The 14,188-nt window shown below is 40.9% G+C and overlaps 1 protein-coding gene across 1 annotated transcript; it reads left to right on the top strand.

Moving 5' to 3' along the window:
* LOC126616627 (pleiotropic drug resistance protein 2-like) lies at positions 1 to 7,820 on the top strand. Its single transcript, XM_050284696.1, has 20 exons — positions 1 to 788; positions 905 to 1,025; positions 1,134 to 1,222; positions 1,436 to 1,520; positions 1,639 to 1,929; positions 2,007 to 2,097; positions 2,406 to 3,306; positions 3,427 to 3,587; positions 3,740 to 3,843; positions 3,937 to 4,096; positions 4,199 to 4,273; positions 4,508 to 4,614; positions 4,862 to 5,194; positions 5,359 to 5,649; positions 5,739 to 5,822; positions 6,006 to 6,139; positions 6,236 to 6,463; positions 6,611 to 6,782; positions 6,877 to 7,131; positions 7,319 to 7,820. The coding sequence occupies exons 1-20, from the start codon at positions 421 to 423 to the stop codon at positions 7,586 to 7,588; spliced, it is 4,320 nt and encodes a 1,439-aa protein (XP_050140653.1). The 5' UTR covers positions 1 to 420; the 3' UTR covers positions 7,589 to 7,820.
* Positions 7,821 to 14,188: the final 6,368 nt, after the last annotated feature.

Raw genomic sequence — 14,188 nt, 5'->3', positions numbered from 1 at the left:
AGGCAAGACTTTTCAAAGCATAAAATAATTAAAAAAATATTTGCGAAAGGTGGCTGTTTGCAGGTTCGCATGAACTTCCTCTGCTTTTTCTTCCTCGATGGCTCACTTTTTCTATAAAACCAAGACCAAAATCTCAACCCAGAAAATATCACCTCCCCCTCTTTCTTCTCCAAAAGCACTATTCTTTGAGTCTCACAGGAGTGGAAAAATACTTTCTTGGTGAAGAAAATAAAGGGTTGGAAATTTAAGTGTGTACATTTTGTGTGGATTGATTCAATTTTTGTTTTCTTAGGAGGGAAGAAAAGTAGTGAGTTCAATCGGTTTCTGGAATTGGGTCAGCCGGATTTGGCTGTTTGAATCAACCCATTTTCTGAAATATTGAGCTGAGGGGGATTTGTTTGGTTTTTCGAGCTAGCAACCATGTCTATAGCGACAGCGCTTGCCGGGGAGGACTTATCCCGGCAGACCAGCAGCCGGGGGAGCTGGCGGTCTGCGAGTGTGAGGGAGATGTGGAACGCGCCGGACGTTTTTCAGCGAAGCGGTCGGCAGCAGGTGTTGGATGAGGAGGAGGAGCTCAAGTGGGCGGCCATAGAGAGGCTGCCCACATATGATAGGATGAGGAGAGGGATGCTGAGGCAGGCCATGAGCAATGGGAGGGTTTTGACTGAAGAAATCGATACGGCGAATCTTGGGGAGCAAGATAAGAAGCAGTTGATGGAAAACATACTTAAGGTTGTGGAGGATGACAATGAAAAGTTCTTGCAGAGAATGAGAGCCAGAAATGAAAGGTTTGTGATTTGTTTTCCGGTTTTGTTGAATTGGGGTTCTGATATATTTATACTTTGCTTGTTTGGTTGGCGAAAATTGGGTTGGATTTTGAATGCTTTTGGTTGATTGGAAACAGGGTTGGGATTGATGTGCCTAAAGTTGAGGTTAGATTTGAGAAATTATCAATAGAGGGAGATGCATATGTTGGCAGCAGAGCACTTCCAACACTGCTAAATTCTTCCTTGAACATGATAGAGGTATTTTACATAATATCTATTGATTCTATTGATAGTAAAGTTTCATTGTTTATTTCTAAATTTCTATGGTGAACTCACGGATTTGTAAATTTCTATGAATGTGAATAGGGAATAATTGGAAAGCTTAAACTCGTACCATCAAAGAAAAGAAATGTTCAGATTCTCAAAGATGTGAGCGGCATCGTGAGGCCATCGAGGTATGCTCAAGATCTTTGCATATTTAATCGCTTTACTGGACTAGTGTGATGTTTTTTTCCGCATCAATAAGATCTCAAACAATAGTTCCTGTGAAAATATAACACAAAGTAGTTTCTTCAAAAGAAATTAGTTGCTCATACAGAAGAAAGATGTAAAGGAACATACTAGTCTTTGCTCAACAACATTTAAGAGCTTGGTCTCTTTGTTTCCAGGATGACACTGCTTCTGGGACCTCCTTCATCAGGAAAAACAACACTTTTAAAAGCGCTTGCGGGCAAACTTGATAAGGATCTAAGGGTTTGTAATCCTCTCTATCTCCTTACATTTTATTGGGTTATTCTATTGCAGAAGAGCACTTACATGTTCCCTTTTTTGTTTTTATATATACGCACTGACAATTTGGGGTTATGAACAGGTAAGTGGAAAAGTGACCTACTGTGGCCATGAATTTGTGGAATTTGTGCCTCAGAGAACCTCTGCTTACATTAGCCAGCATGATCTTCATTATGGTGAGATGACAGTTCGTGAAACGTTGGACTTTTCCGGACGTTGCCTGGGAGTTGGAACCAGGTACGATATGCTGGTAGAGCTGTCTAGACGGGAGAAAGATTCTGGTATCAAACCAGACCCTGAAATCGATGCATTCATGAAAGCAACATCTTTGGCTGGCCAGGAGACGAGTTTGATCACAGATTACGTTCTCAAGGTTTGTAAATTCAATCATAAGAATGTGTTGTTGTGCTCTTATTGTACAAGCCTAAATATTTTTTGTTCTTCTGTCAGATACTCGGATTAGATATTTGTGCTGATACCGTTGTTGGTGATGACATGAGAAGGGGCATATCTGGTGGACAAAAGAAACGCGTTACAACTGGTATGAGATTCTATGTCATATTACTCTGAAAACAATAAACTAAAAGAAAAGGCAATGATTTTGCTCTCAAATGTGTTTCTAAGCATGAATGTGTATAGTATGTTGACCATGATATTTCAGGCTGAATGTGTGTGTAAATGTATTTCACTTTGATTTACTAGAAACCTAGGAACCAATGCCATTATTTTCAAAAGGTGGTTTTTTTCTCTCAAAATTCTTCTTTAATCCATATTGGAATAATAGGAATGATATTTCATCTGCAAACATTTGCCTGTAACTATAACTGGAAGTCGCTTCCCATAATGCAGGAGAAATGTTGGTTGGACCAGCGAAAGCGTTCTTCATGGACGAAATTTCAACGGGGCTGGACAGTTCCACTACCTTTCAGATTGTCAAGTTCATGAGGCAGATGGTTCACATTCTGGATGTGACAATGGTCATCTCTCTTTTGCAGCCTGCACCAGAAACATATGATCTTTTTGATGACATTATCCTTATTTCTGAGGGTCAGATTGTGTACCAAGGCCCACGAGAGAATGTACTTGAATTCTTCGAATATATGGGGTTCAGATGCCCGGACAGAAAAGGTGTCGCAGATTTCTTGCAAGAAGTGACCTCAAAGAAGGATCAAGAACAATACTGGTTTAAGAAGAATGAACCATTCAGATATGTCTCTGTAGCTGATTTTGCACAGGCTTTCGCCACTTTTCATGTTGGCCAACGTCTTGCTGAAGACCTAAGAGTTCCGTATGACAAAAGAACAGCCCATCCTGCTGCCTTGGTGAAGGAAAAGTATGGAATAAGCAGTATGGAGCTTTTCAAGGCATGCTTTGCAAGGGAATGGTTGCTGATGAAGCGTAACTCATTTGTGTACATATTCAAGACTGTACAGATAGCAATCATGGCTACAATTACTTTCACTGTATTCTTCAGAACAGAAATGAAACCTGGGCAGTTAGGGGATTCGGCAAAATTCATGGGAGCATTGTTTTTCAGTCTCATTAACGTCATGTTTAATGGAGTGGCAGAGCTTTCAATGACAGTTTTCAGGCTTCCGGTGTTCTTTAAACAGAGGGATGCCTTATTCTACCCTGGATGGGCTTTTGCCTTGCCCATTTGGCTAACCAGAATTCCCATTTCGTTTATGGAATCTTTAATATGGATCTGTTTGACATACTATACCGTTGGATTTGCACCTGAGCCCAGTAGGTAAGCTTTAATTTATCTCTATTATTATTATCGGAAACTTTTTCTTCCTTTTGCTACATGAATAATGAAAGATAGACATCCTAGCTATTCTTTTGTTTGACGTATGTACAATATGTTCAGGTTCTTCAAACAGCTCTTGGCTTACTTCGGTATACATCAAATGGCACTCGGACTCTTCCGTTTCATTGCTGGCCTTGGAAGATCAGAGATTCGAGCAAGCACTATTGGTTCCTTTGCATTGCTAATAGTGTTTGTCCTAGGAGGCTTTGTTGTTTCTAAAAGTATGAAATCTCTCTATAATTGCCAACCCAAGTTATTGCATATATCAGCTTGATACTTTTATCATTATCATGTTTGAATCAACAAAGTGTTGACGTTTTAGTTTATTTCTGATGATTTGAAATGTTCACAATATTCTCATTTTGGTGTGCAGATGACCTCGAGTCGTGGATGCTATGGACCTACTATATTTCACCTATGATGTATGGACAAAATGCAATTGCCATCAATGAATTTCTTGACAAAAGATGGAGCACTGTAAGTTCTATCAAATCTCAGTTGAGTTCTTCTTGTACGGTAATATTAACATTGAGCTTAACAAATAACAAATTGTGTGATTCCTTTGCACAGCCTGTCCTCAACGCCACTGAAAACACGGTTGGAAAGGTCCTTCTGGCGGGAAGAGGCCTGTTTACCACGGAGACTTGGTTTTGGATTTGTGTTGGGGCGCTTTTCGGGTTTTCTATTCTTTTTAATCTTCTCTTTGTTGCAGCATTGACCTTCTTAGACCGTAAGTGAATTAGGTTCAATCTTTGTTACTCGTTGGTACTAGTAAACCATGATCATTGGTTTAAGTTCTGATTATTTTCTTTCTCTTTTAACTAAATTGCAGCAATTGTTGATAATAAAACCTTAATCGCTACTGACGACTCTGAAAATAAGAGGAAGGGACGACCCAATCCAGAAGGTAAGTGTTATATCTCCTGAGGATCTTAATTTGCATATGCATTGTAAATATTGGATTACTCAAACTCTCATCCATCTATTTACCACACCTGGCTGTAAAAACAATGTATTAGCGAGATAAGCATTATACCAACCATGGCTGCACTACAAAACCTACTGCATAAAACTTACATCTCGAGCAGCATTTTTGCTATCAAATTATACTCATTGTCTAATACATAATGACTAATGACAGGTACTGATATGCAAGTGAGAAATCAAGCCAAAAAAGGAATGGTTTTACCCTTCGAGCCCCTTTCACTTGCTTTCAACCATGTGAACTACTATGTGGATATGCCTCCTGTAAGTAACTTTGTGTCTATTTTCTTTGATATATAATTTCAAGAAGTCAAAATGAGTACTTATACATCAACAAGGCATTAACCGAAATGAAGAATGAGTTTCTGCTCTTTAGTCAAGAAGTGACTGTTTTAGTCTTGCAATCTATCATCCGATGGCAAATACATGTCATTGGCCTAATATGATTCTTCTTTGCCTTACATTTATTGATATGACTTTCCTTGGTGACAATATTTGTGTTCCTTAACAGGAAATGAAGAGCCAAGGGATTGAAGAGACTCGACTCCAACTTCTACGAGATGTTAGTGGTGCATTTAGGCCGGGTGTTCTGACTGCATTAGTTGGTGTCAGTGGTGCTGGAAAGACAACCTTGATGGATGTTTTAGCCGGAAGAAAGACTGGTGGGTATATTGAAGGAAGTATTACCATCTCTGGATACCCAAAGAACCAAGCCACATTTGCTCGGGTCAGCGGCTATTGTGAACAAAATGACATTCATTCACCATATGTTACTGTTTATGAATCTCTCGTATACTCTGCCTGGTTACGTCTTGCCAAGGATGTCACGAAGGATAAACGAAAGGTATGTAATTTATTTTAATCATTTTGATTCTGAGTAGTTCTACCATTCAATTTCCTGTCACTTGGAATTCAATCTTACTACAATTGTCTTTTCTACTTATAAAGAACATGATGACATACATAATGTGGCTGACTAAGATTTTATTTTTCTTTCTGTTTCTGTAGATGTTTGTTGATGAGGTCATAGATTTGGTTGAGCTTAATCCCTTGAGGAATGCTTTAGTTGGACTTCCAGGAGTTAATGGGCTTTCAACTGAGCAGAGAAAAAGGCTGACTATTGCTGTAGAATTGGTTGCTAATCCTTCCATCATCTTTATGGATGAACCGACATCAGGTCTTGATGCTAGAGCAGCTGCTATTGTTATGCGTACTGTTAGAAACACCGTGGATACCGGACGAACTGTTGTTTGCACTATTCACCAACCTAGCATTGACATTTTTGAGGCTTTTGATGAGGTATAATATGATCCCGAATCTATCAAATCTTTAACATTGTTCAGTATTTTTTGTGCCATATTTCACCTCGATTTTGTTTTCCATTGCAGCTGTTCCTAATGAAAAGAGGAGGACAAGTTATTTATGCTGGACCTCTAGGTGCCCGGTCTCACAAGCTCGTTGAATATTTTGAGGTAGGTGCATACACTACCTTTCATTTTAATTTCCTTTTAATGATCAAACTGCTCCGTTTGATCTAATCCTGACTTGGGGTTAATGCAAAGTTCAGGAAGAAAAATTTTCAAACATCAGCAAAACTTGTTATATAGCAAGGTAATTAATAGTTAAAAGTTTGACTAATCCAAAACATCTTGCAGGCTATTCCAGGGGTTCCGAAGATCAAAGATGGTTACAATCCTGCTACCTGGATGTTAGACGTCAGCTCAGCTGCCGTTGAGGCTCAAAATGACGTAGACTTTGCAGAAATATTTGCAAACTCTGATCTCTATAGGTAAGTTGCATGTAAACATATCGTCTCTTCATTTCTGTCAGCCATCCACTTGTCTGTTTGTGTTAAAAAATTTACGTCTTTTCTTCACATGTTCAGGAGAAACCAGGAACTTATCAAGGAACTAAGCACGCCACAACCAGGCTCTAAGGATCTTCACTTCCCCACCCAATTTTCCCAAAGCTTTTTAACTCAGTGCCAAGCATGCTTCTGGAAACAGCATTGGTCATACTGGAGGAACTCGCAGTACAATGCCATTAGGTTTTTCATGACAATTTCCGTTGGAGTTATATTTGGTATTATCTTCTGGAACAAAGGAAAGAAAATGTAAGTTTAAGAACTTTATGATCACCTACATTCCTTTAATTTAATTTGATTTTGTGGCCCACTTGCATGTTTTCACCAATTAAGAAATTTGTGTTTCTGAGAATTGTCAGTTAAATAATATTCAACTGCGTATTGACTTGTGAGCAGGGATACACAACAAGACATCATGAATCTGTTGGGGGCAGGATATGCAGCTGTTCTTTTCCTTGGAGCGGGCAATGCTTCTGCTGTGCAATCGGTTGTTGCTGTTGAACGAACAGTTTTCTACCGTGAAAGAGCTGCTGGGATGTATTCTGAGTTGCCTTATGCATTTTCTCAGGTAATATTTGGAAACTATGCTCATGGTTATGTGTTTGGTTGCTTTTGCAGGGCGTTCAAATCAAATGTTTACTGATTCATGACTGGTGTTGCAGGTGGCTATTGAGACACTTTACGTTTTAATCCAAACCTTTGCGTATTCCGTTATTTTGTATGGCATGATTGGGTTCGATTGGAAGGTGGACAAATTTTTGTACTTCTACTATTTCATATTCATGTGCTTCACATATTTCTCCATGTACGGGATGATGGCAGTTGCCCTAACTCCTGGTCCCCAAATTGCTGCAATTGTTATGGGCTTCTTCATGAGCTTCTGGAACTTGTTCTCTGGTTTCCTCGTCCCACGAACGGTATGTCATGAGTTACTCTTCTTACTTTCATGCCTTGGAATGTTGAACAAATGAATTATAAGGACAACATGCAACAAATTGTTATTAGAAGTCATTACTCATCGGAGTTTTCTTATATCTTATATACCTTGTTAGGGGTCATATCTGTTACTACTGTAATCCTAACAATTAAATCTCAATATTGCAGCTAATTCCCATCTGGTGGAGGTGGTACTACTGGGGTTCTCCAGTCGCCTGGACAATCTATGGCATCTTCGCATCTCAAATGGGCGATATTAAGAAGGTCATCGAAATTCCTGGTGAGAAACCCAAAGCAGTGAATCAGTTCCTTAAGGACTATTTGGGTTATGAAGAAGATTTTTTAATCGCCGTGGTGTTTGGTCATGTTGGTTGGGTCCTTCTCTTCTTCTTCATGTTTGCGTACGGCATCAAGTACCTTAACTTCCAAAGGAGATAAGCAACTTCACTCTGCAGAAATGTGAAATAGATCATCTACATAGATTCGTATGAGATACTCTAGTCAGTTAGCGATCACAAAAACATGTAAACTCGTTTTGTTGTTTGCCTTTTCGTTTGGATATTTTTATCATGTAATTTTTGTTTTGCTTCCATACATTTTCACCTTGAATTAATGTGTATAGTTACTTATTCTTCGAGTACTCAATAAAAGTTGTGCATTTTTTCAAAAATGTGTTGGTATGAAAACAACGCTGGTGCTTTGTTTTGACAAGGTATTAGCAAAGTAGTATGGGATTTGGTCTAAATTCGTTAGAAATCGCAGCGTTTATTAACCATACCAGGCGAAACCGCTTCATAATTGTTTGCTACATCTGCTCTGCTCCCCAGTATGAATCTTTCCTGCAAATCCTGTCATTTACCTGAGCCAACAATGGTATGTACATGCATATATCCATGCCAACAATAGTATGTACATGCATACAAGTTGAGATTGCCAAATCCTTTGGTAAAACTTTGAACTCCATTCAGAAACAAGTGATGGTTGCAGCTCTCTAATTACTGACTGCAGAAAATCACATTTACAGGACAAGTGATCAATATTCATCTTATATACTCTCCCATCTTCTCTCCTTCCACTCTCACTTCAATTACGCGGCACAAACATCGCGCGCGTGTGTGCGCGTGTTTGATCCCTCAAGTTGGGTTAAGAAATTATTTTCTCTCATGAGTCATCATGTGATTCACGCGTGTTTGATCCCTCAAGTTGGGTTAAGAAATTATTTTCTCTCATGAGTCATCATGTGATTATCTTGGTAACTTATAACGATTATACTCTCACAAGGTCAAAAAACAACGATTGCTAGAAGAAAATTGGATTAGATACTTGTCATTTGTCTTAAATAGTGCTTGGCAAGATATTTCCATCGTCCAATGGCTCACAAAGCTCACACTTCATTTTTGTCACAGAGCTCACATTATACTTTTCATGCTTTACTAGCTTAGAGTTCATCTGAATTATCGGGAGAGGAGTCGAACTTGACTAAATTCAGGTCTACAACTTAGTATTCTTGTTAGGACAATCATAATTATTTTTAAGGTTGTAGGCTTGCAATTCAAGTAATTAAAAGTGACGTGACTTCACTAATCCACTTGTTATAATAAACAGAAAACAAAGTTGATATTTCATATTAAGTTGATAATGCTACATGACGGTGTGGTAATTTTACCTAAAAACTCATCAATGGTTGAGTTTAGGTATTCAAATAAATAAAGAAAAATATAAAAAAGAAAGTTCAAACTAAAAATTGAAGTATTAGATTCAAACATCCAACAGTCAAGAACGTCCGATTATAATAGAATTATCATACTCCTCAAAAGGGAAGCGTGGCATTTCATTTGTCGCTTTGGTTTTTCGAATTTAGATATTTACAAGCAAGAATGCATGCATTCTGCTGCGGGTTTTAAAGAACACCGTTTAAGATGATACTGCTTACATATATAACGTGCTTTGATATTGCCATTTCGATGTAAATTGTTTGAGAAGGCTAAATTAGCAACATACTATCGAATTCATTTCCAATACCTATCTTCAAGCATCCAAGCATGCTCATTGCAAAACAAACATTCATCTATGCTCTTCTCTATTCCATGATCGGGTACCACTAGGAGGAGGAAAAGTACTACTTTTACTACTTCATATTCATGTGCTTCACGGACTTCTCCATGTATGGGATGATGGTCGTTGCACTGACACCCGGCAGTCAAATTGCTACCATTGTTATGTCATTCTTCATCAATTTCTGGAACTTGTTTCGGCCTTCCTCATTCCCAGGCCGGTATGTAATCACAACTACAACAACAACAAAACCTTTTCCCACTAAGTGGGGTCGGCTATATGAATCCTAGAACGCCATTGCGCTCGGTTTTGTGTCATGTCCTCCGTTAGATCCAAGTACTCAAGTCTTTTCTTAGGGTCTCTTCTAAAGTTTTCCTAGGTCTTCCTCTACCCCTTCAGCCCTGAACCTCTGTCCCGTAGTCACATTTTCGAACCGGAGCGTCAGTAGGCCTTCTTTGCACATGTCCAAACCACCGGAACCGATTTTCTCTCATATTTCCTTCAATTTTTGCTACTCCTACTTTACCTCGGATATCCTCATTCCCAATCTTATCCTTTCTCGTGTGCCCATACATCCCACGAAGCATCCTCATCTCCGCTACACCCATTTTGTGTACGTGTCGATGCTTCACCGCCCAACATTCTGTGCCATACAACATCGCTGACCTTATTGCCGTCCTATAAAATTTTCCCTTGAGCTTCAGTGGCCTACGACGGTCACACAACACGCCGGATGCACTCTTACACTTCATCCATCCAGCTTGTATTCTATGGTTGAGATCTCCATCTAATTCTCCGTTCTCTTGCAAGATAGATCCTAGGTAGCGAAAACGGTCACTTTTTGTGATCTTCGCTAGATTGCTCCGGTCATTAGTGTGGATAAGTATATAAATGGATAGAGATAGGAAAGCAAACACAAGATGTACGTGGTTCACCCAGATTGGCTACGTCCACGGAATAGAGGAGTTCTCATTAATTGTGAAGGGTTTACACAAGTACATAGGTTCAAGCTCTCCTTTAGTGAGTACAAGTGAATGATTTAGTACAAATGACATTAGGAAATATTGTGGGAGAATGATCTCGTAACCACGAAACTTCTAAGTACCGGAGTGTGGTATCGTCTTGACTTGCCTTATCTGTCTCATAGGTAGATGTGGCATCTTCTCTGGAAGTACTCTTCCTCCATCCAGGGGTGGTATCTGTAACTGGTGGAGATGCACAAGGTAATGTATCAATTTCACTTGAAGCTTACTTGTAGTTTCAGGCTTGGTCAAGCGCGATACAAACCATGTAGTAGGAGTACCCCAAGTCGCCGAGCTAGAGGATCTGCTGAAAGAGATGACAGACAAGGTAAGCAATCAGAGCTCCGGCTGATTGTTCACATTCTCCCTATCTTGCAGGCAACATGAAGGATAAAGAGAAGAAAAATGAGAAGAGATGATATGGGATACTTTTGCTTTTGAAGAAGTAACTTTCCACAGGCTTATTCTTGAACTGGGCTGGAGGGTTTTCTGGTTTCCTCCAGAGTATAAGGCCGACTGAAGAATTTGAGGGTCAAAACAAGTCCATCAAATCTAGAGTACGTTCGACCCTGCTGATATGGGATACTTTTGCTTTTGACAGAGTAGTGGATGTATCGGCACGTGTGCTGTTACGCTTGTCTCCACATGCTTCCTTGTATCCTTCTCACTTGCCCTATCTGTAAATCAGGTAGATGCGGTATCTTCCCTGGAAGCATAAGATGTTGAAGATGAGTACTCGAGAGCAATGCCAGGTAAGTAATCAGGTAAGGGGTTCCAGGCAGTCAATTCCTGGCTGGAAGCTTGATTCCAAGTGCTGACTGATTGCTCTCTTTCTCCTTGTCTTGCAGGTAAGAACAAGGCCAAAGGAAAAGACAGGGAAAAAGCATGATATGGGATACTCTTGCTTTTAACCCTGATGATATGAGATATTCTTGCTCTAGTATAGCTTGTTTACAAAGGTATTATCGGGGGGAAAGAAAGCTGAATATTTCGAAAGGCTTCGTTGAGAGTGCCCTCTCAGATAAGAGGAAGGGTTGAGCATTTTTCCAGGTCTGCCTGTCCGTTGGGGATGGAGGTCGACATATATAGGAGTCTCCCTAACATCAAGTAATAATGCTATTCCTTTACCCTGCTTGGTCATAGCACGGTAGTGGGAGCTGCCAGCTTCACATGTTTTAACTCTGTCAGAGCACTTTGAAAAAGTGGTCTGTGGTATCTGGAAAGCTGATGTTGCGTGTGAAGATTACGGACAAGCTTTATCCAAGGAGATTCAGCTCTTGAAGTTGGGAAAGTGGTGCCTCTTCAGTTTTCGAACAAGCAATCCTGTCGGGGATCTGGCTCTCGAGATTCGGATAACGATGCCTCTTCGATTTTTGAGAAAGCAATCCTGCTGGGGGTCTGGCTCTCGAGATTCGGAGAGTGGTGTCTCTTCGATTTTTGAGAAAGTAATCATGTTGGGAGTCTGGTTCTCGAGATTCGGAGGGCGGTGCCTCTTCGATTTTGGAGCAAGCAATCTTGTTGGGAGTGTTTTCTCGAATGTGAGTAAAGGTTGGGCATGTTTGCTAGTCTACCTTGCCACGAAGCATAAAGGTTGACACACCGGGACTTTCCAATTATCCAGCAGTGATATTGTTCCTTTACCCTTGTGGGTAATAATATGGTAGCTAGACCTTCAAAATTTATGTGTCTAAACTTTGTTATTGTTGTTTCTTTGCTATTCTTTTACCCTTCTTGGTCAGAGCGATGTAGTGGGAGCTGCAAGCTTCACATGTCTCAACTTTGTCAGAGAACTTTGGCAAAGTTATCTGTGGTACCCATGAGCTACTGTTGCGTGTGGGAAGTGGGTGATTGAACAGTACGATTCATGTGCTTTCTACTTCGCCAGAAATCTTCGACAGAATGCCCATAATTTCCGCAAAGCTGAGTGTGCGTGTGACAGGTGCTGACAAGGCTGGAAAAGTAGGTGCCTCTTCGATTTCTGAGATCGGTCCTCGTGGTCTCTGAGCAGCCCAGCTTTTGAGAAAGCAAGCCTCTTCGATTTCTGAGATCGGCCTTCGTGGTCTTTAAGCAGCCCAGCTTTTGAGAAAGCAAAACGCCTCTTCGATTTCTGAGATCGACCCTCGTGGTCTCTGAGCAGCCCAGCTTTTGAGAAAGCAAACGCCTCTTCGATTTCTGAGCAGGCGCCTCTTCGATTTCTGAAGCTTCGTCGAGTGCAGATTTTTATAGGGGCTGACATTAAGTTCCAAAGCACACTTGAATATCCACCAGTAGAAGCTCCATTCTTGCACTTCTAAGATCTTGATTTGTCCGACCTCTTCTCTCTTCAACACCTTTGAAAATATCTGGCCCCTTCGACCGTCGTTTTGACTTGAACCTTATTGAAGAGGCAGCCCTGCCTTCTCCAGACAACATATGGCGCCCATCCTTCGTCTCCCCTACTGGTCCTCTTACCGTTGGGGATTCCATGATGAAGAATGATATGACCACTGCGGTAGTGGCCAGGAACCTTCTCACTCCCAAAGATAACAGACTACTTTCCAAACGGTCTGATGAGTTGGCTGTTAAGGATTATCTAGCTCTCAGTGTTCAGTGTGCAGGTTCTGTGTCTAATATGGCCCAACGCCTATTTGCTCGAACCCGCCAAGTTGAATCATTGGCGGCTGAAGTGATGAGTCTCAAACAGGAGATTAGAGGGCTCAAGCATGAGAATAAACAGTTGCACCGGCTCGCACATGACTATGCTACAAACATGAAGAGGAAGCTTAACCAGATGAAGGAATTTGATGGTCAGGTTTTACTTGATCATCAGAGATTTGTGGGTTTGTTCCAAAGGCATTTACTGCCTTCGTCTTCTGGGGCTGTACCGCATAATGAAGCTCCAAATGATCAACCTCTGATGCCTCCTCCTTCTAGGGTTCTGTCCAGTACTGAGGCTCCGAATGATCCCCCTCCGGTGCCTTCTCTTTCTGGGGCTCTACCGACTGCTGAGACTTCTCCTAAGCAACCTTTGTGAAGGCTCCCTCTTGTTTGTTTATTTTGACTCGAGTATATGTACATATTTGTAACTTATCGGGGATATCAATAAATAAGCTTTCCTTCATTTCAACGTATTGTGTTAAATACACCAAAGCCTTATTCGCTAAGTTCTTTGAATTTTCTTTTGTTGAAGCTTGTATGTAGAAGCTTTGTGAGTGGAGCATGTAGGTTGAGGTAGTGTTCCCTTAATTTCCCGAGTGAGGAAAACTTCTCAGTTGGAGACTTGGAAAATCCCAGTCACTGAATGGGATCGGCTATATGAATCTTAGAACGCCATTGTGTTCTGTCCTGTGTCATGTCCTCCGTTAGATCCAAGTACTCTAAGTCTTTTTTCTTAGGGTCTCTTCCAAAGTTTTCCTAGGTCTTCCTCTACCCTTTCGGCCCTGAACCTCTGTCCTATAGTCGCATCTTCTAATCGGAGCGTCAGTAGGCCTTCTTTGCACATGTCCAAACCACCGTAACCGATTTTCTCTCATCTTTCCTTCAATTTCGGCTACTCCTACTTTACCCCGGATATCCTCATTCCTAATCTTATCATTTCTCGTGTGCCCACACATCCAACGAAGCATCCTCATCTCCGCTACACCCATTTTGTGTACGTGTTGATGCTTCACCGCCCAACATTCTGTGCCATACAGCATCGCCGGCCTTATTGCCGTCCTATAAAATTTTTCCTTGAGCTTCAGTGGCATACGGCGGTCACACAACACGCCGGATGCACTCTTCCACTTCATCCATCCAGCTTGTATTCTATGGTTGAGATCTCCATCTAATTCTCCGTTCTTTTGCAAGATAGATCCTAGGTAACGAAAACGGTCGCTCCTTGGTATTTCTTGATCTCCGATCCTCACCCCTAACTCGTTTTGGCCTCCATTTGCACTGAACTTGCACTCCATATATTCTGTCTTTGATCGGCTTAGGCGAA

The sequence above is a fragment of the Malus sylvestris genome, chromosome 3 (genome assembly GCF_916048215.2).
Source record: "Malus sylvestris chromosome 3, drMalSylv7.2, whole genome shotgun sequence".
In the NCBI taxonomy this organism is placed as follows: Eukaryota; Viridiplantae; Streptophyta; class Magnoliopsida; order Rosales; family Rosaceae; genus Malus; species Malus sylvestris.
Note: the sequence above shows the minus strand (reverse complement) of the source record. Positions and strands in the feature narration are given on the sequence as shown.